Source organism: Leptidea sinapis, chromosome 1 (genome assembly GCF_905404315.1).
Source record: "Leptidea sinapis chromosome 1, ilLepSina1.1, whole genome shotgun sequence".
NCBI lineage: Eukaryota > Metazoa > Arthropoda > Insecta > Lepidoptera > Pieridae > Leptidea > Leptidea sinapis.
The window spans coordinates 19,575,970-19,597,788 of NC_066265.1; the positions used below are offsets into that span (position 1 = coordinate 19,575,970).

Sequence of the window (21,819 nt, forward strand, 5' to 3'; positions counted from 1 at the left end):
GAGTGTCAAAGTTGACTGACATAAATTTTATAAACCATAACTCGTCAAAATTTAATTTATTTTACTTAGTTAACAATGATTATTACTTTCATTTGTGGTTACCATTAATAGCACTGTTATTTGAGATAACATTATTAAAAAAATCACTGTAAAATTGTGAAAATTGCGATCACAGTACCTAAAAATGCGACAAAGGGTGTCAAATTTTTAACATTTTCGAAAAATGTCTATCATCGCTTGACTAAGTGACATAGATTTTTTTTCTTATTTTTTTCATAACTGGTATACCTTGGCCTCTCGCCCGGTACCAGGTTATCGTTGAGTTTTGGGACACCCTGTATATATTTTATTTAGGCAGTAGTTTTTTTTCTTTGATATTAATTCAAGTTACACTTTGAGCGTGGTGACCGATAAGAAAACATTTTTTTTTCTTTTATTAAATAAATGAGAAGTTAATATTGTTCAAAATATTTTTATTATCTTTCAATACATGTCGGTTCTTCAGGAATATTTATCATTGAAACTATAGGTTTATGGTAAGTGAAATAAGAAACATAAGTTTGAGACTTGATATCTTCTAAATATCTGGAAAATACCGCGTCAATGGTGGTTCCATATTTTGTTGTGGATTCTTGTGGATCATTATTCATTTTCAAATTAAATATTTTCCAAAGAAAACTTGTCAACCGGTCTGATTTTTTATCAGCGAAGTTGATGTTGAAATCGCCAGCCAAGATAAGTGGAAATTTATTACCATTTGTACCAAGTATTTTCGACCCTTCTTCAGTGTACTCCAGTAAATTGCGATGAATAAAATGGTCTACCTCGTCTAATTTTGGATTCGGAGAAATGTAAATTGCCATTTAATTTCTAACAACAAAAGTAATGTGATAAGGCCGTCCTCCAGTGTCAATAACAGATTTTTTATGTAATTTAAGTCTAAAATTGGCTTCTTGCTCAGTACTTTTAGCGCCAATAATGACGTCTACGGACGTTGAAAGAACTTTGTTTTCACATTGGCTCAAAATCAAATTGTTATAGGCGGCAACATCTTAATTTTTGAAAAATAAACGAACTACATCAGGACATAATGTAGCAACATCTTTTTTGAAAAATGTCGATTCAATAAGTTGAAACTCATCCTCATCTAGTACATCTCCATTACCTATTTTTGTCAAAACTTGTGAAAATGCAACATTAGCTTGTCTCATTACTGTGTTAAGTTGATAAAATTTCAATTTTCGCCATATCAATCCAATCATGCTCGTTCTGATTGTCTTGTAAATTGGTGTCGATCTTACTGGTGGCAATTGACGTAAATCTCCGATCAAAATAACATCTATACTTCCGAAATCTGTGTTTTTTCCTGTTATTTGTTTTAGACGATTATCAATTTTATGTAGAAGTTCTGCACTAACTATGCTTATTTCATCAATGATCAGTACTCTGACATATCTGAAGAGAGATCTATACAATTGCAACGTTTCTGATGACAGAGGCAAAAGTTTTGAAAGAGAAATTTTGAGAGCTGTATGAACAGTTGTACCATCAATAGCCACGGCAGCTTTGCCGGTTGAAGCACATGTAATATAGGTATTGCAGTAACCATCATTATCAGTGAACCTATTGTAAATTTCCATAATCAGTTTGATAACGAATAATTTTCCCGTACCAGCTGGTCCCGTAAAAAAATTTGAATTGAAGTTTGTAAATGATGAATTATAGTCATAAGAATATCTCTTTGTTGATCATTGGCCATTCACATTAAATTATAGAATTGTTGATAATCCATTAAATTTTCTCTTTTTTTAGCTACAGCGCCAAGTTTATGCAGAGATGCATTTTGTAAATCAACGTTAGCAGTTGAGTTTGGATCACGTAGCAATAAGTCGTAAAGGATCTCTTTCATGCAATATATCAACCGCTCTTAATAATTCTTCGTCTTCTTGTTCTTCATCGTTTTCTCGGCACAACTGTCTACAAATTTCTAAAGTTTTCTCTATGTCCAAAATTGATTCAAATTCTTTCCTACGTTCTAATATTGTATTTTTGTTGTCATCGTATATTTGAATGAACTTATTTTCAGCAATAATATCATTTTCTTCACTTTGAAAAGGAACATGCAACAGAACCATCTCACGCCTATAATCGTTGTAATTGTCAGCCATATCATAGTTCCTGTATCTTATTATTCTTGCAGTATCTCTTTTAGTGTAAGTCCCCTTTGTATTTAGGTAATATTTTGCAACAAATTGTGCTAACGTAACATCGCAGAGTTCTTTAGGTCGTTTTTCATACTTATCAAACCAATTCTCTTTCCAAATGTTGGTACAATCATCATCTAAAGCTTCAAGTTCCTTCATAGATTTTCTAATTCTTGCGCGTTCGGTAGGAAATACCGTTGGAATGTAGACTGTCACCACCGATGACTTAACCATAGGTTCTCTTAATAAATACCAAGCAGCTTCTTGTGCCGGCATTTCAACAGACTGAAGTATGTCAATACTCATTTTTCTCGTGATATCGACACTGTCGAATTCTGGATGCTCGTCCATTATGTCAATTATTTGTCTTTGCAAATTACTAATCCCTCTATTATGCTTATTGACATATTGAACAACATACGTTGCACAAGCATATTCATCTAGTATAATCTGAAAATCCATGTTCGATTTCAAATGATGTAATAAGAATGGATTGAAAGTGTTGTGCCATTTTTCTGCTGGTGTCCTTTTATAGAATAATTTTGGTCTATTGATACCAGCACGAATAATATTGTAGTAATGATCATCAGAAATAATACCATTATGCGAGTAAAATTCATCAAAATTTGTGTAGTCAATATTTTCAAGATTATTTTTTATAGATTTAAATCGTTTCTTATATTCTTTGAAAAGTGCTTCTGAGTAATCGGGATCAGTGTCTTTCATAGGTATCAAACTAATAGTTTTTTTTGTTGGCATAAATGGTGCACCAAATCGACATTCTTGTTTTTTATTAGGATCCATTTTTTTATAACACGTGAATGTGTGTTTGTGTGTTACTAATTGTATATTTCCAGACGCCTCTGACGCTGACACAGAAACTAATTCGTCGATTAATTTAATTACTTCAGGATCATTGCTTAATAAATCTTTAGGAACATTGTCCAACCAAAGAATAATATGAGCATGTGGGCTACCACGATGTTGAAATTCTATTCTTTTGAAATAATGTATTACTCTATATTTTCCGAATGGACTTCTTTTCTTTGATTGCAATACTTTTAACAGACAATTTACGATTTTATTGAAATAGATAGCACAAGTTACGGCATCTTCATTCACAAGTTGAGCTTTATGCACACAACTCATGTCTGCTAAAAACTCATCTGAAATTTCCGCTCCATCGTTTTTCAATTTGTACAATAATTTCAACAAATTATCCCAGCCAGTTTCATTTGCGCTAAGAGTCATAAAAGCAGTTGGTGGCCCTAATTGCCTTATCATTGCAAAAACATCTTTTTTGCGATCTGACCAAAACCAAGCAGAATTTGGTATGCAGCGAAGAAATGCGAGATTTGATTCTAAGCAATTATTTATATATTCTTCAGATTGAATGGTCTCTTTCGTAATTGAAGTACCTTGTCCAACATGCTTAAATGCAACGTTGACACATTTACTAACTCGCAACCTCATAATTTTAGCAGCGATGTATAAAAGGTGTTGTGGGTCAGTAGCACGCCTATCAGTACGCCGAAGTTCGCTGGTAGCTTGCATAAATGGAGTAACAATAACACCATCTCTGTATATTCGAAAATGACCGCCGTAGATTGTCGGAAAAGATAGTTCTTCCGCATGTTCATCTATTAAAATACTGACTGGCCTGTTATATTCACCGGGTGCTAGACTCAAAAAATAATCATCATTCACAATAGAGTTTGCTGCTGCGCAACTAAATTGTCTTCAATTGGCACATGTTCACTTATTTCATCCATATTCAATTGCGAAGTACTTTCATTGCCGGTAAAAAAAGATTCATCGATTTTAATGTCATGATAAATATAAAGAGGCGTAGATACTAAATAAGACAACCACTCTTTAATTAGGCTCTTATTAATAAGCCCGTGGACATAACTAGTTTTGTGAATCAACTTCTTTTTCAAATGCACATAAAAGCAATGGTCATCTTCAATGTTTCTTGGCAATTGTCTCACCATTGTATTAACTTCGACAGGAACATTAATTATCTGGCCATAAATACCGTACTGACCATTAACATGTCTCAGTCTACGAATCTGCATGAACGGTATTCTCGGTGAAATCAACCGTTGCTCGATAAGGTTTAACGTTGGTAAATGTGATGGAATTTTCGGATATGCAAAACCATTGTAGATTGACATTAAAGGAATTTTATCTTTTTCAAAAGATGTATAACACGTAGGGCAGACTTGAACAATTTCACCAGGTATGTAATTCTAAAAAATTCAAATTCGTATTATCAAGATGTAAAAATAAAAATATAAAGTGAATAATAAAAAAAATACCTGCAGTATTGTTTTCAAAATACATTCATGTTTACTGGTCGACATTTTCAAGTCTCTTTTCCACCATAGTCTGTCGCAAATAATACAAGAATGACCAAATGAATTACTCGTAAATTCTTTATCAAAATCAATATGACTTGTACTGTGTTTACGATAATTTGTATAAACTGGAATAGTACCATCAACAATAAAATCCATAATATTTTCACCAATTCGATCTTCTCTATCAATCTCATTTTCATTTTCATGATTGTTATGGTTATCTTCGGTATGATCTTCATCATAAATGTCACGCAATAGTTGAATATTGGCATCAACATGGGCTTCATTTTGGGTAGCGTCTTGTATTGTCTCCAATAAATCTGGTACTTCATAAAAAGGTGTGAAATGTTGTTCACGAAGATGAAGATGAATCCAGTTTTGTGTATCATTCGCTTTAAAATGACAAAAGATTGTGTCTTCATTCGTTGTAGTTATGTTGTAAAAACAATAATGTACACAAACATTTTGATTGTAAATTTTTGAGAATAAGTACAAACAATCCAAATCTCCGAATTCATTAGTGCTTGATAGAATTTTATATGCTTCTTGCGGATTGTGGCAGGAGTTTAAATAGGGTGAATCGCGTAATTGATTTCTCAAGTCACCAGTCTCAATTTGAAGTTGCAAAACATTTATGAGAGAGTGGAATAGACAATTACCATCGCCAGGAATTCCTGTGTTCCTGTGTAGAATAACTTCAGGAGTAATGCATTCATTACGCTGTTCATAAATATGAAGTTGTTGGCTGTAAAATTGATTTTCCTGTAGCGTAACATTTTCTATATTTTTAACAGCCCTACCTTGCACGACATTCTCTTCATTACTGCACAATTTTCGTCTTTTCCTGTGAAAAAAATGAGGAAATCGTAAAGTTAAATAATATTGAGGCATATATTACAATTTGTTTTTAAATATTATTAAATCAAATTACATATCCACGTAGGATTTTTCTGCTTTACGTTGACGAAATTCCCTTTGACGTTCAGCATTTGTTTTTGGTACTTTTTTTTCTTCTTCATTTTTCTTTTTTTTTCTTCATTTTTCTTCAAATTTTTCTGACGCTGATAATATGCCCTTTGACGTTCACAATTTCTTTTTCTTTTTAGCTCTTTATGTTTTTCTTCTCTATAAAAAGAAAATATCTAGGTATAAATAATTAGGTATTAACAGTGTAATTAGACACCAAATAATTGTAGTGTATACATATCTAATTAATATTACTTATTATTTGCCCATTAATAATTATATAAATGTGTCTTAACAACTGGTATGAATTGGATATGTGTTAATAATCATTGTCACACTCACGACATCGACAGTGAAATTGAGGCTATATAAGGGATGCATAACGTAGCGGCGACTCACTTCTTCGCAATCGCTAGTCGGGAGAGGACGTCCCCTAGTACAGTCTTACTGGATAGCAATCAAGGTATTATTTAATAAGAGCACATTACAAGTGACGACGAGGATAAACTGTAAGTTTTTTCTTTTTTTTTTCAACTTAAAAAAAAGGGGGGCAAAAATGGCAAGATGAATTTTCTTTACTTGCAAATTTTGAGTTATGACGGAATTCAATCACTCATATAAATGCTTAAAATGGGGATTACAAATAAAAAAGTGAGCCGCTATATAATTAATCATTCCGACTAAAGTTTAAAAAAGAACATATTTGTTACTTTTAATATTAGTGACAAGAAATAAGATTATGTATTTTATTTCCATTCGAATCAATTCTTTTACATTATTTTCATTGCGGGTAGTTCGAAGTGCTCGTGTTTTGAAGGGTAGATAAATATGACCTAAAATCTACATACAGCATTTTATAAATGATACAAAATAGTTATTATAATGCTCATCGAATTAGTAAAAACTACTATATAGATTGTTAAATAGCAAGAAAACGAAATATTTCCAATTTACCGTACCAAATGACAAAAAAATGTTGAGTTGTTAAGCTACTATGCCTACTACTCGGCAAGGTCGAATTAGTGAGTCTTTCGTGAGGCGATGTATATGCTATTACAACAAGATCCCAGAAGATGTTTAAAATAAAAATTATTACGCTATTCAAAATTAATTGTTAATAAAACGTTTGTGTGGTAAAAGTTACTACAACATAATTATTTTCTTAATGATAGTACCCATTAGAAATGCAGCGACCACCCTCAGGCTATTAAATAATAAGTTTAATAATAATGTACAATTTTATTTTGTAAGCATATTTTTGATGAAAAAAAAATAAAAGCCCGATGAGATTGTTGCGCCCATTGCTCTCAGGTCAGAGGCATTCGTTTTAGAATGGGCGGTAGTTTTTTGACTTTCAACAAGTGATGTCACATCCTATTTGAATAAAAAATATTTGAATTTGATTCCGGATTTTGTTCCATACATATAAAATAATTTCCCTAATAATGAAATTGCGCTCTTAGAGCATTAAAATTGCGAAAAGTGTTTCAGCAATGAATTGCGTATAAGTATTGAATTGTATATAAGTATTTGAGCATTAAATTGCGAAAATAATCTGAGCATTAAATTGCGAAAAAACATTGGAGCATTAAATTGCGAAACAACATTTGAACATTAAATTGCGAAAATAATCTGAGCATTAAATTGCGAAAAAACATTGGAGCATTAAATTGCGAAACAACATTTGAACATTAAATTGCGAAAAAACATTTGATTTGAGCATTAAATTGCGAAAAGTATTTGAGCTTTAAATTGTGAAAAGTATTTGACCATTAAATTGCGAAAAGTATTTGACCATTAAATTGTGAAAATTATTTGACCATTAAATTGCGAAAAGTATTTGACCATTAAATTGCGAAAAGTATTTGACCATTAAATTGCGAAAAGTATTTGACCATTAAATTGCGAAAAGTATTTGACCATTAAATTGCGAAAAGTACTTGAGCATTAAATTGCGAAAAGTGTCTGAGCATTAAATTGCGTAAATAGATTTGAGCATTAAATTGCGAGGTATATGAATTAGGTACGTCATTACATTGCTGTAAGACCAATGTAACGGCAGGAGCAATATTGTCTACAGGTCGCGCCAACATGGCACAATGTACTTTGGAAAAGTTTGAATGTAAGGGTGACGTAGGAACAGTTTCTATCAGATGGGAGAAATAGAAACGGGGCCTATATATTTACATTGAGGCAGCAGGTATTGATACGGAATCAAAGAAACGAGCAAGCTTAATGCATTACGGAGGACAGGAATTACAAGAAATATTTTATAATATTCCGGGAGCTAATTGCTATGGAGGGTGATTTATTCAACATAGCCATACAAAAGTTGGACGAGTATTTTTCTCCAAAGCAAAGTAAGATATATGAGCGTCATTTGTTTAGACAGTTAAAACAATCACCTGATGAAAAATTTGAGAAGTTTCTTGTAAGACTAAGGCATCAAGCTTCTCAATGTCAATTTGGGAATAAGGATGAAGAAATTATAGATCAAATAGTTGAAAAATGTAAGTCCGACGACTTGAGAATGAAAATTTTAAAAGCTGGGGACAAAATTACTTTAGATGAAATAGTAATAGAAGCTCATATATTAGAAGCCTTAAGCAGACAATTAGAAAATTTTGGACAAAAACCGGTTGATACCCCCCTCGATTAACAGAATAGCAACAGAACTTGGGACGAGTAAGTCTTTTAAAAGAACATTTGAACAATGTGGGAGGTGTGGTAGCACAAGACATCTTGCACGCGATAAAACCTGTCCTGCAGGAATAAGGCTTGTTTGAAGTGTGGAGTAATAGGGCATTTTAAATTACAGTGTCGAACGAGAGAGACTCGGAAGAGGAAAAATGAAAGAGAAAAAGTAAATACAAGCAGGAATAAGAGGTATAAGAGTATTTACAAAACTGAAACAACGGACAATATAACAAACAATGAAAATAAAATTGACTATATTTTTAATGTGGAAAATGATATAAAAATTACAGGCAGCATTGGTGGAGTAAAAGTGAATATGCTCGTAGACTCTGGTTGTAAATATAACTTAATTACACAGGAAACATGGGACACGATGAAACATGATGAAGCTCAGGTAACAGACCTTAATCGAAACCCAAACAAAACCTTCATGGCTTATGGCAGTACAATGCCCCGAAAGTTATTAGGATCGTTTAAGGCCCACATCAGATTTTTAAAAGCAGCAGAGAACACATTCTACGTGATAGCAAAAGGGGACCCGGAATTTACTCTGACCCCTCACAGCGACGGGTTTAGGAGTGCTCCAGATTGAAATTGACCAAATTGAAAGTGAAGCATTTCCAAAATTTAAAGATTTGGTGGTTATACCCATAGATGAGGCTGTTAAACCTATAGTACAACCTTATCGAAGAATTCAAATTCCTCTGGAAGAAAAGGTCCAGTCGAAACTTACGGATTTGATAACGTTGTACTAAGAGAAGAGAAATGTATATTTAGAGTGAAGGTACTTCACTTCTTGGGCCATGAGCTCTCAGAAAAAGGCATAAAACCACTTCACAAGTACATAAGCACTATAAAAGATTTCTGAGCTCCTGAGACAGTATCAGAATTGCAAAGTTTTATGGGCTTAGTAAATTTCGTAGCGAAATGGATTCCTCATCTTGCAACAATAAAAGAACCATTAAAAGAAGTACTACGACAGAAATCTCAAATCTGCACTCACTAATGTTCCGAAGTTAGGCTATTATGATGCACATGGTAAGACTTTGGTTATAGCCGACGCCAGTCCTGTTGGGTTAGGCGCTGTACTTGTTCAGATAAATAAAGAAGGACCTAGAATTTATTGCATTCGGTAATAAGACCTTGACCCCATGCGAGCGACGCTACTGCCAAACAGAAAAGGAGGCCCTAGCATTAGTATGGGCATTTTGATATATTCCTGTATGGGAAGAAATTCGAATTAGTTACGGACCATAAGCCACTAGAGATTATCTTTAGTCCTAAATCTAAGCCTTGTGCCCGAGTTGAGAGGTGAGTCTTAAGACTGCTCATATGATTTTGAGGTAAAATATAGGCCAGGGAAAAGTAATATAGCAGATGCACTCTCGAGACTTTGCAAATTGGCCACTAATCCTATGGCAATATACAATGATTACGTCTCAAATGTAACGGAGATGGCCAGACCTATCGCAATACCATTGCAAGTGATCTCTGAGTGTTCTCGTCAGGATTCTGAGATATAAAAAGTAAAAAAAGGTCTATATAATAATGAATGGAATCAAAATGTTAACATTTATAAAAATTTCCAGAGTGAATTGTTTTTACGGGGATATTCTGTTACGAGGTACAAAGATTGTAATTCCAATTAATTTAAGAGATAGAGTACTCAAAGCTGCGCACGAAGTTCACCCAGGTATAGTGGCAATGAAAGGCAGGCTGAGAACGAAGGTCTGGTGGCCAAAATGCGATAAAGATACTGAAAATTATTGCAAAGCTTGTGAGGGTTTTATATTGGTTTCTGCACCAAACCCTCCAAACCCATTAAAACTAAGAGAGTTACCTACCGAACCTTGGGTTGACACCGCAATTGATTTAATCGGACCACTACCACATGGAGAATACAGACTAGTACTGGTGGACTACTATTCAAGTTATAAAGAACTTAAAATATGCCGAACAATAACAAGTGCAGAAGTTATTTTTTAATTAAAAGATATTTTTAGTAGACTTGGTAACCCAGTCTCGATAACTGCAGATAATGGAGGGCAGTTTACAAGTGAACAGTTCAAGACTTTCTGTACTGAGAGAAACATTGTAATCTTTAATACAATTCCTTACTGGCCTCAGCAGAACGGTGAAGTTGAACGCCAAAACAGGGATATATTAAAACGTCTCAGGATTTCTCAGGTTAAACACAAATATACAAAATAGTACACCACACTCGGTAACAGGAAAGACTCCTGCTGAGTTGTTCTTCCGTCGTAAGTTCAGAGACAAACTACCTATGATTCAGGATATGAACTATATGGAAGACCAAGAAATGAGAGATAGAGACAAACAACAGAAGGAGAAAGGAAAGGAATATGCAGATAAAAAGAGAAAGGCTTCAGATTATGGACTAAAAGTAGGGGATAGGGTATACGTCAAGAATATGATAAGAAGTAATAAATTGACTTCGAATTATGACCCTGCCCCTCACACAGTAGAGTCGAGCAAGGGCGGAGATGTAACAGTACGTAATGAAGAAACGGGCCAACAAATAAGTCGAAATGTAGTGCATCTTAAAAAAATAGAAGGACAATGGCATGTGTTAAAGGACAAAGATTTTATTGATTCTGCTGATAAAACTAACGAAGAACAATGTAGTGATTCTAAATAATAACGGTGATTAGACTATGCTCCCTAAATGATTGCAGAAGATATCTTAATTTATCAATTGTAAAAAATAATATTAATAAACTGATTCTAGTAATCGAAGTTCTATTAGTGATGTCAATTCATAAAAATATATATTTCACATTTACAACAAAGAAGGGATGTAGTGTATATATATCTAATTAATATTGCTTGTTATTTGCCCATTAATAATTATATAAATGTGTCTTGACAACTGGTATGAATTGGATATGTGATAATAATCATTGTCACTGTCACGACATCGACAGTCAAATTGAGGCTATATAAGGGATGCACAACGTAGCGGCGACTCACTTCTTCGCAGTCGCTAGTCGGGAGAGGACGTCCCCTAGTACACTCTTACTGCATATAGCAATCAAAGTATTATTTAATAAGAGCACATTACAACAATTATTCATTCAAAAAATTTGAACAAAAATAACGATATTAAGAGTTTGATCACCGAATTTCGCGCAATGTACATTTATATAGATATAATATCATATATTATACCTATACATAAATGAAGAATGAATTTACACATATAAATATATACATACATATTGAGAATCTAAATTGAGAATTTAAACTATATGTGTGTGTGTGTGTTGTGTGTGTTGTGTGTGTTGTGTGTATATATAAAAGAGGGCTACTTTTAATATCGCTTATTTTAATATAAAAAATTTTGGTTATCTTTAGAGCAGTATTATATATAAATTAACAAAACAAAAGATAATACTGCATTTGTGATAATAATAATAAAATGTATGTATATATAGTACTCACTCATTTTCTTTCACTATTTTTTCGTGACTTTCTTCATTAATAAATGCACTTTGTTTATTCATATTTAAAACACTTTGTACACAAATTAAACGAGTACAGATATTCACATAGTTTTACATAGATGATAAATACCTATACACCTATATACTTTCTCACAAACAGCTGATTACGTATTCGTCTGATTTCGGAGCAGATCTCGTCTCGATTTGTGCGAGATTCGTAGAGTACGTACCATGAAGTAAATACAAAGAGGAGGTGCCCTAACGCCGAAACTCTAAGCAGGCATGAGTCACCAGATTGCGGGGCGAAGAAGGGGATTACGCATGCGCAGTAACGCCGATACAACCAGTGCCACCTAAAGGCGGGTTGCTGAACTAAAGAGACAAGCGTGATATTTCAATAAGTCATTAAAAGTTCTGCTATTTATCGATAGATGGAAAAACTAAAAAAAGTATCACCGCTGTGCCGGACGGAGTGGTGTTAGGTTTTTTTTTCGTTACGGAATTTCTGGATTCGGTCTCCACGCTCAAGGCCCGCGATAGAAGCTATGCAATAGCTTCTTGCCAGAAACCCTTAATGTTCATGAAATTATAATTTTGTTACGGCATAGTATAAAAGATAATTTTTATAATAAAATATACTTGGGTAATAAGTAGATGATGTTTCCTCATTAGCCAGACACTTTTGATAGTTTTTATACAATGGCGTAAGTAAAATTATAATTTCGTGACTATTAAGGGTGTCTGGTGAGGGGTTGCCACGATGTTAAGTGTCTGGCAATGAACAACGTGATTTTTAATAATATTCTGAAGGTAATACCGAAAAATCGCACTTTATTCTTTAATGTATTTATCGGTATTTTACACAATTTCAGTACCGCTTACCTGCCAAAGCCACTGCAACCCAAACTCTATAAAGGACCATCTTTCTTACCTATGTTGGGAGCATGCGCTGACAAACTTTCAGATTTTATAAAATGACGTTGGTCTGGGGTCCACGGGCTCTTAGACCATAATTATTGGTTTATAGGCTAAAATTCGTTGAAGACATGAATTTTTTTTTGTCGTGCAAGTGAAAATGATAGTTACTACGTCTGTAATAAATAATAAATTTGATCTATATTTCGCAAGTCTATTAACATAATTGCTATTTTTTCTCATTTAAATAAAAATAGACTTTGTTCGTTTTCGAAAGGCAACAATTTGCATTGTATTTTACTGTCAACCACCTAGCGTTACTTTTGAAAATTAATTTATTTTGCAACAAGAAAATTCAATGTTGTGTGTAATGTACGTTAGTGTAAGAAGTTAGTGTAGTAAACTTTATTAGATGGCGTTGAACCATATACACTCCATATAAGTTGAATTTAAAAATAGTTTTGGATAATGCGACATCTAGTGTCACTTTCATAAACTATTTCGTATGTCCAAATCGAACGGAATCTATCGAGTCTAATACAACATAAGTTTCCGATACATGGCGCTGATCACGGAACTTGGGGGTGTTAGGTTTTATTTTCGTTACGGAATTTCTTGATTCGGTCGCCACGCTCAAAGCCCCCGATAAAAGCTATGCAATAGCTTAAAAAAAGCCTATTTTTCAAAAAATAAATTTATCAAGATTTTTTTTCGTAATCGTGTTTGCGAAACTCCCATAATTTAGATCAAGAAATGAAGATAAACATGTCAAAAAATTGGAACCGTAGTATTTGTAGAAGTATTTTAAGTAGATTTTCAAAAATGTTAGTTTTTAGGAATATAGCACCTTAAAATGAAAACGGCAATAATAATACAATAAATATAAACAAATACAACTAACCTGTCAAATACATCGTTTGCAGCATTACAATTATAAGTATATTGTGTAAAGTACTCTTTATGAAGCACTTCTTCCTTGACATCTACCTCATCTTTTATTTTAGCAATGTAGTCTTCAGAGAGCCCATTAACTTCTTCTTTTATTTCCTTCTTTATTATTACTTCTTTATTGGGCAACTGCTGATACTCTTTTTGCTGGGTAAAAAATTGACAAAATGTTTATTAATCCAACACTGTCAATTATGTTTATAACCATAGCAAAATATTATAGTAAAATAAAAATTACATTTATCTTTTCTCCTACTCTAACAACAGCATCTTCAGGTTGCTCAGTGACTTTGCATTCCTCATTTCCCTCAATTACATTATCACAAACTTCCGATTTTATTACTATTTCTAACATATGACATTCTTCTTCCTGTGAATTATTTTAATATATGTTTTATATTACAAATTATTCAATTAATAAGACATTAAGTTTACTATCATTATTAAGCAATAAAATTCAACTATGATTTTACAAAAATATTTTATCTAATTCTTACATTTATCTTCCCTTCTTTTTTTACTTTAAGATCTTGTGTGCATTTACTTATTTCCTCCTCTTCATCACTAAAAATTTCAGTTTTTATTCCTTTTACAACTGTGTGCCGATCTTCTTCATTCTGGGAAAAAAATTGAGGATTATGTAGCATAAACCAACTTTACTAATAATATTGCAAATCAAAATTAATTTACACAATACAGCTTGAATTACTTAATTTTTCCAGAATAAAAAAAAATACTTGTATAATTTCAATAGTAAAATAAAATAACTTACCACTGGACAATTAGTGAATTGATTTGGATTTGAGTGAAAATCAATTTGTGTTGAGCATAATCTGTCTGGTTTTGACTCCCACCCTACAGTGTTGTTCATCCATTTACTGTTTAGTTTTTCATTTTTTATTAAACTAAAATAAAATAGACACATGAAACAAAACTATTTCAATTAATTCAAAAACATATATTCAGAAGAAGCACGGAGCATACAAAATTGATATATTTGTCTTTATAAGGACAAATTAACTTACAAGCAGCAGCATTGTACATTATTTATTCTATTTAAATATATATAAAAAAAATATACACACATAAAGAAATATAAAAATATAACAAATTGTAATTTAAGTAGATTAATTATTAATTGATAGCAATTTAAAATTATTAAATTATATTTTAAGTTCATTTGAAAATATGGAGAATAGTGTCTGATGCAAACCTAACTTTAAGGAAAGTTTTTTATTTTTATTTTTAATAACTTTAAGATGACTTAATTATAAACTACTTATTAGATAATAATCACCTATTCCCGGGTGATCTTTCTGGTAAACAAATTTCAATAGGAACTTCTACAAGATTGCTATCAGTATGCAAATCAGAAGTTCGATCTTTTGTCTGCACAGTGTTTGTAATTGGATGTTGCAGTTCCAAACTGTTGGGATTACTGGTTTCACTTTTGATTAAATGTAGTGTTGGTAAGCTACCCTTCTTTAAGACTCTCCTTCCGTAAACAAGACCAATACGAAAACAGTCATCTTCAAAGTGCAAGTTACACAATGATGTGCGCCTTCCTATGTCCACATTGCTTTTTCCTAAAATGTCCAACCACTTCTGCCTCAATTCATTGTTGGATGGAAATCTGTAACATTTGTTGAAATAGTAAAAATAATATGAAACTGATATTTTGTGTATATGTTTAAGCATGGTGTAATTCAGGGCTGTATTGCCAGATTTATCATCATTTTAATATAATTTATAAGTACAAAACAAATACTTAATTGAATTATTTAATTATAAAGTTAAAAAATACCCACTCTTACTATTTTTATCCAAATAAAATATCAAATTAAGCAAACATGCTTAATTGTTTGAACTTCAATTAATCAACACTGTTTTCATGATCAATGATTCAATTGGTTGCTCCTTACGTTTATCCTCTCTAACTTGTGATTATAAAATATAGTATTGGAATACCAATAATAATGTACATAATATTTATATATATATTCTTTTTAAATAATACACTTACTTGTGGAAGGATCTCTGGGGGTATTTATCAGTTCTCCATTTACACAAGAAACATCTATTAACCATGTTATGGAAGAAATCTATAAAAAATCTAAATAGCTTAGCTAATAGCAGTGTTTCTATCGCTTTTCTATGAAGGAAATAAAATTGCATTAATTATTACGCACTCATTACAATTCAATGCTATTAATATAATATAGAATGTGTAAGGCTACGATTTAAAATCCATCAGAGAAATATTATTTGCATATAAATAATACTTCACCATACTATATATACACTTGTTTGTAAAATAGTCTAATTCAGTTTACACTTTACAGGTTGATAGGAGATTAGCTTCTTGTATGTTAACGCGCTAGGGGTGAGACCTGTCACTGTGACAAGATATCAAAAATAACAGTGACAAGTATTAGGAGTATTTTATAACAACTAGTATTTTGTAACAACTAATATTTTGTAACAACTAGTATTTTAGTAACGACTGTTATTTGAGTAACAACTGTTACTGAACAAGTATTTGATAACAACTAGTATTTTAGTAACGACTGATATTTGAGTAACAACTGTTACTGAACAAGTATTTGATAACAACTAGTATTTTAGTAACGACTGATATTTGAGTAACAACTGTTACTGAACAAGTATTTAATAACAACTAGTATTTTAGTAACAACAGATATTTAAGTAATAGCTGTTACTGGACAAATGATTAGGATTATTTAGTAGATAAACACTAGTATTTTGTTAAGCTATAATTGTGTGATTCGTAGGTATGTTATATTATTTTGATACAATAGGTAATAAAATAGTTATGGCTCAACTCTTCTTTTAAATGTGGGATAAGAAAAACCCTGTTTACTTAAATTGTCTACTGAATATTTTTCTTTCAGAAATATTCGTAAATAATAGATACATCACTTTCATACATTTACTATTATTTAGATAATATAGGTAAATAATTAAGATATTGAAGTAAATTTCTAATGGAAGACCCTGTTTTTATTTTTCATTATGTATCTACCTACCTAAAATTTTTGTTTCTTATATCATTTTTCGTATTCATGTTTATTCACAGTTATTTTGTGCCTACGAGCAGGAAAATACGGCTCACCTCTTCGTATAAAAAAACCTTTATTGGTAATTTGATAGTACCTACTGAATAATATATTTTTATGATGTTTATTTCTACTTTATTCTTGAATTATTTGTATGATAAGGGCATATTTTAATTATGTAGAAGGTTAGGACCACTATTTAAGCATAGGTAGTATTAAATCATAATGAATACGACAGTATAATTATAATTTTCATTACATCAAAACTATAAAAAAAATTATAGGTCTGTACAGCTTTACCTAAAGAGAACTTTTGAAATTCGAAGTTACCACAAGAAAAAGTACTACGTAATTCGTATAGATGACGCTAACAAGTAACATCAAACAACGAAAAATATACGGCTCATCAAACTTAGCCCCCCAAAAAAAATTTTTTTTTTGTATTTTTGAATTTTCAATATCGCATATCGTTAGTTCGTAGTTTGTTCTTAATTGTTCGCTATAAATAATTGTTTGTTTATTTAAAAACAATTAATTAAAAACATACGCCTCAGTACAGTAGCTAGTATTTTATCACAGATATAGTATTAAAATAACAGCTAGTATTTTGAAACAGGTATTTGTCACTGTTACTTTTGAGTCACAGTCACCGTCATACCTAGTATTGCATTTTGCCTAGTACGTCTCAACTCTATAACGCGCCCATTACAGGACACAGTACACAGGACACAGTCTGTGGAAGGTCCTGTCACAGGACCCGCCACAGGTGCGATCACCTTGTTCAGTTTCGAGCATATTTTGACGTTCTTATAGTTCTTACTCTTTTGCCCACATGAAAAATTGTATTTTATTGAAGTGACTCTCACTCTCATATATAATTTACCACGTCTATGGTACAAAAAAGTTGAAATTTGTTGTTTTAATCTGTGACAAGTTCAATCAGCGATTGTCGCGATTTCACGATTGTTTTTGTGCTGAACTTAGTAAGTTTTAGTGTTTTAAACTGGAATAATCATGGAATAGTAAGTAATATTTCATTTTATTTACTCATATTGACATATTCTTTACTTTTAAAGTCAAAAACAGCCTTAGAACCAACGTACGAGTAACTTTACAAATTTGTACGTGGATTTCGTTTTGTCATATTTGGTCGAAAAATTATTAAAACCTTAAAGCATCTGTGTAGTGAGGTCACAATTATATTGAACTTCACTATAGTAATTACAAAATACGTGTAATTTAGTCGAAAATGTGTAAATGCCGAGCTCAAAGACATGAAGACACTCAAAAGTCCTGTTCTGGGACTTGCCACAGATAGGAATTTTTGAATCACAAAATGGCCGCCGGTTGGATAATATGGACAATTTTTTTTTCATATAGCTATATTTTAAAAAGTGATTGGATGATGTGTCTAAGGCAGTTATTATGACGAATTAATTTAATTTAAAAATCAATTTGGATCGATTTTTAAAATGTTTTTTATTGACTTGATTGCTTTTAGTACTTCTAATGTTGTTAAAATTTTTTCACACTGAAAATGTTAATTTTGCACTCACAATTTGTTTTTATTGGCTTTTTTTGCATGAAATAGTACTAACAAAAACAACAATGATGAAACCCGAGGGCGCCTCGCAACTACCAGGCGTGGCGATACTTTGAAGCCGACTGTCGTGCAGGACTACAACATATATATGGGCGGAGTAGATCGCAAAGATCAGTAACTCGCAATGCACTGAAAGAAGGCGGACTAGAGTGTGGTACAAAAAATTTTTTAGAAAGATGTGTACTGAACTCATATATTTTACTGAACAAAAATCTGCCATTGTCACACCGTAAATTCCGGAAGACGTTAATTACTGATTTGTTGGTAGCATACAGAACGCCTGCACCCAATGCACCCATCCGAGCAGCAGTACACACTCCTGCACAATATGATTTTATTAAGCCCGGAAAGCCAGACCGACTAAAGCGCCAATGTGCCGTCTGCAAGAAGAGGACCATTACATATTGTAAAGCTTGCAATTTGTGTATTCACTTGCTACGAGCCATACCACATTAATTTTTAATTTAATTTTAGTCCGAAAAAAATACAGGGACAATTGGGAGGTGTTGAGGGAGTCCTTTTGCCAGCAGTGAGACAGTACAGGCTATTAATAATAGTAATAATTGTCCGAAAACCTTCTACTGACACGACCAAATTACAGTGTCCTGTACTGGGATGCGTTAACATACATGTATGAGTTGTATCCTTACTATATAGCCTTCATAGAGCAGATATGTTCATTTTTCTCTGTGTTTAATAACATTATTTGGAAGACCAAACATGTTTGTTTTTTCGTTGTATTTAAGTCCTAGTTCTATGTAAATCTTGAATAATTAATAATGATAACTTTTGTGTCGACATAATTCTGTAAAATCTTAGTCTTTATGAGACAATGTTTTTTGTACCAATTATGAGTCTCATTTTTGATACTTTCATTCTCAACATATGTTGAATATTACAGCGTGTCATTATTTAAACTAGCTTGACAATAAGTTAAAATTATTGTAAACAAAAAATGCTTTGTCTCTGACGCCAGGAATGTATTATTAACTAATGAGATATGAGACCCACTGAAGTGACTTTTGAAGAGGTGCTTTTTTGGTCCCAAGTTTAAAAACAAGTGTACTGAAAAAGAAATGTATAGAACATATGCCATTTGTTTTTTAATGTTATCATATATGTTAGATTGTATAAATAAAATACAATATTACATCCAGCAATCGTTTTATTTTGTATACATGAGAGAATAAAAGTTATGTTTTAGGAGACCAATATTATTTAACCTAGAACAGTTGCAATGCACTACAAAGTTAAGTGTAAGTAGTGTAAGAAATTTCGAGAATATATCTTAATTATAAAATTATCTGTAGTTTTACAAATTTTTAACTAGATTAAGAGAACATCTAGTTTTTTCAAACCTAGATCTCAAAAATTAGCGCTCAAACCCAGATCTGTGGAAAGTCCTGTAATGGGATCCACAGATGGGCTTGAATTGTCATTTAGACAGTTAACATACGAGAGGTTAGCCACTGAAACGTCCACGCAACGAGAGCGGCTTCTTTCTTTAGATTGGAGATTTTTTTAATACTGCCAATGCCTTAGAATTTAAACACTAGTACGTACAGTATTAACTCCTAAATTAATTTCAAGCCCAGCGTCATCTATTGATGTTGTGCGAAAACAATACTAACTGATCACGTTAGTTTTAAGCGCAAGCAACGACAGATCTGTGCGTTCACCCTCCCCCCTCCTACTTCCGCACCCCTCAATCAGCGTTTTTCTTCGCTAAAGATCGATTATTATTAGCGTCTCACTAGGTAAAAACTGGTTATATGTCCACCGCACCGGGAACCGCAAATAGTATTTGTAATATCTGCAAGAACTCCCTAACTGACGAAAACAGAACTATAAATTAAGCCACTTTTAGTTTTAGTAATATTGTTTTCCCTATATCATCTTAAACATATCATGTTAAAGAAAATTAAAATACTATTCCCTATATCATGTTAAAGAAAAGTAAAATACTATTAGTTTGCTGAATATTTTTATCTTGTGGACGAGATCGTTTGTCGAGGATATTTTCAAGTAGCTAATTGAAAAAAAAAACTAATTTTAAAATAAATTTTATAAGTATTAATTTTGTAAGTAATATAAATTCAATTCAATTATCAAGAAGAGTGATATACTTCTTTTTGAAATAATAAATAAAAAAATAATGAGTTAACTAAGATTTCCTTATCATAACAATATTTTATCCGTAAACGAAGAGAGGCGCGTAAAATTCAACGTAAACGAATAAGATGCATGTATTTTATGCGATGAAGAAAACCAGTCTTGGCCCTTTATTTAGTGGAGAAACATGCCGAAGAATAGGAAGGAGCCTAGGATCTTCAGTGGCCTGCCTGTCCACCTTAAGAGTTTTGATAAATAAACACTTTTCGTAGTTGTGTCCTTCTGTAGGAACGGAATAATCTATAATATAAAAATGAATCGCAAAATGTATTGGTAAGCGCATAATTCAACAACGGCCGGACCAATTTGGCCAGTTCTTATTTTTAAATGATTGTTGAAGTTCCAGGATGGTTTTTACGGCGAGAAAAATTCGAATAATTGCCGGAAAACCCCTAAAAACAGCCATTTTCTTTTTCCCATACAAACGTTTTCTAACTAAAACGTAGAGTCAATTTGAGCTTTATTGCTATTGTTTAAAGTCCATATTAAATTACAACCACTTTCTGTTGTCTAAGCAATGTAGGTGTGTTCCTAACGTCAAAGAGTCAATTTCCACTTTATTACCGCTATGCAAAGTTCAAATTGAATCATATCTATCAAAAGAGTGTGCGTGTGTGCGTTGGAGCACAGAATAAACCGTCGCGTTGGAGGATTCAATGTCGTCATTTGATGGTGCAATGATTTTATTAGCAGGAGATTTTCGTCAAACATTGCCAGTGATTCCACGATCAACGCCAGCTGATGAACTGAATGCTCCAATTTGTGGAAACATGTCAAAGTACTTCAGATAAGCAAGAATATGCGTGTCGAGTTGCAAAATGACCAATCTCGAAACATATTCTCTAAACAACTGATTGATATTGGTAATGGCAAATTTCCTATAGACATGTTGACTGGCTGCATTAACTTTTCTCAAAGTTTTGTCAGTTATCTCGATCAAAAGATGAACTTATTCAGGAGGTGTTTCCAGATGTTTCTCAAAATTACAGAAACCAAATATTGGAGTTGAGCAGGTTATCAACTGTAAATTAGATCCTGTAGATGAAGCCACAACCTGAGAGTTGAACAAAGCATACAAGATTTTATAACGAGACGTCACTCGAACGGCTAGCTCAGTTGGTTAGAGCACCGGCACGGAACGCCGGAGGTCGTGGGTTTGAGTCCCGCATTGTTCATAAAATTTTGTTGTTTTTCAAATTTTATTTGTGGATTAATCCTAGAAGTGAGGGTTATCACTATAAAAACATAACAAATTGATTGTATTTGTTGTTGAACTATGGATGTATGCCTGAAATAAATTATTATTGATATTGTTTTGGTTAGTGCTGATGGTCTTGTTACCCAATGCTCTAAATAAATAAAACTAACAGAAATGTGTCAACTGTCATCTCAAGAGCCACTCATTGTCAA

The 21,819-nt window shown here is 32.5% G+C and overlaps 1 protein-coding gene across 25 annotated transcripts in view; it reads right to left on the reverse strand.

Annotated features, from left to right (window-relative positions):
- Positions 1 to 15,904, reverse strand: part of LOC126970216 (glutamic acid-rich protein-like) — a 37,282-nt gene extending 21,378 nt beyond the window's left edge. For 13 of the 25 annotated variants that reach the window (XR_007730585.1, XR_007730577.1, XR_007730571.1 and 10 more), the window contains exons 1-6: positions 15,581 to 15,904; positions 14,855 to 15,190; positions 14,330 to 14,462; positions 14,055 to 14,174; positions 13,796 to 13,927; positions 13,511 to 13,704 (exon numbers count right to left, since the gene is read on the reverse strand). Coding sequence is in view for 8 of the 25 variants with exons in the window: in XM_050816042.1 (XP_050671999.1) it covers positions 13,511 to 13,704; positions 13,796 to 13,927; positions 14,055 to 14,174; positions 14,330 to 14,462; positions 14,855 to 15,190; positions 15,581 to 15,732 (1,067 nt within the window). In the remaining 17 variants the exon portion in view is untranslated. The other 12 variants (XR_007730602.1, XR_007730596.1, XR_007730588.1 and 9 more) reach the window with 11 other exon arrangements.
- Between the last annotated feature and the right edge of the window lie 5,915 nt (positions 15,905 to 21,819).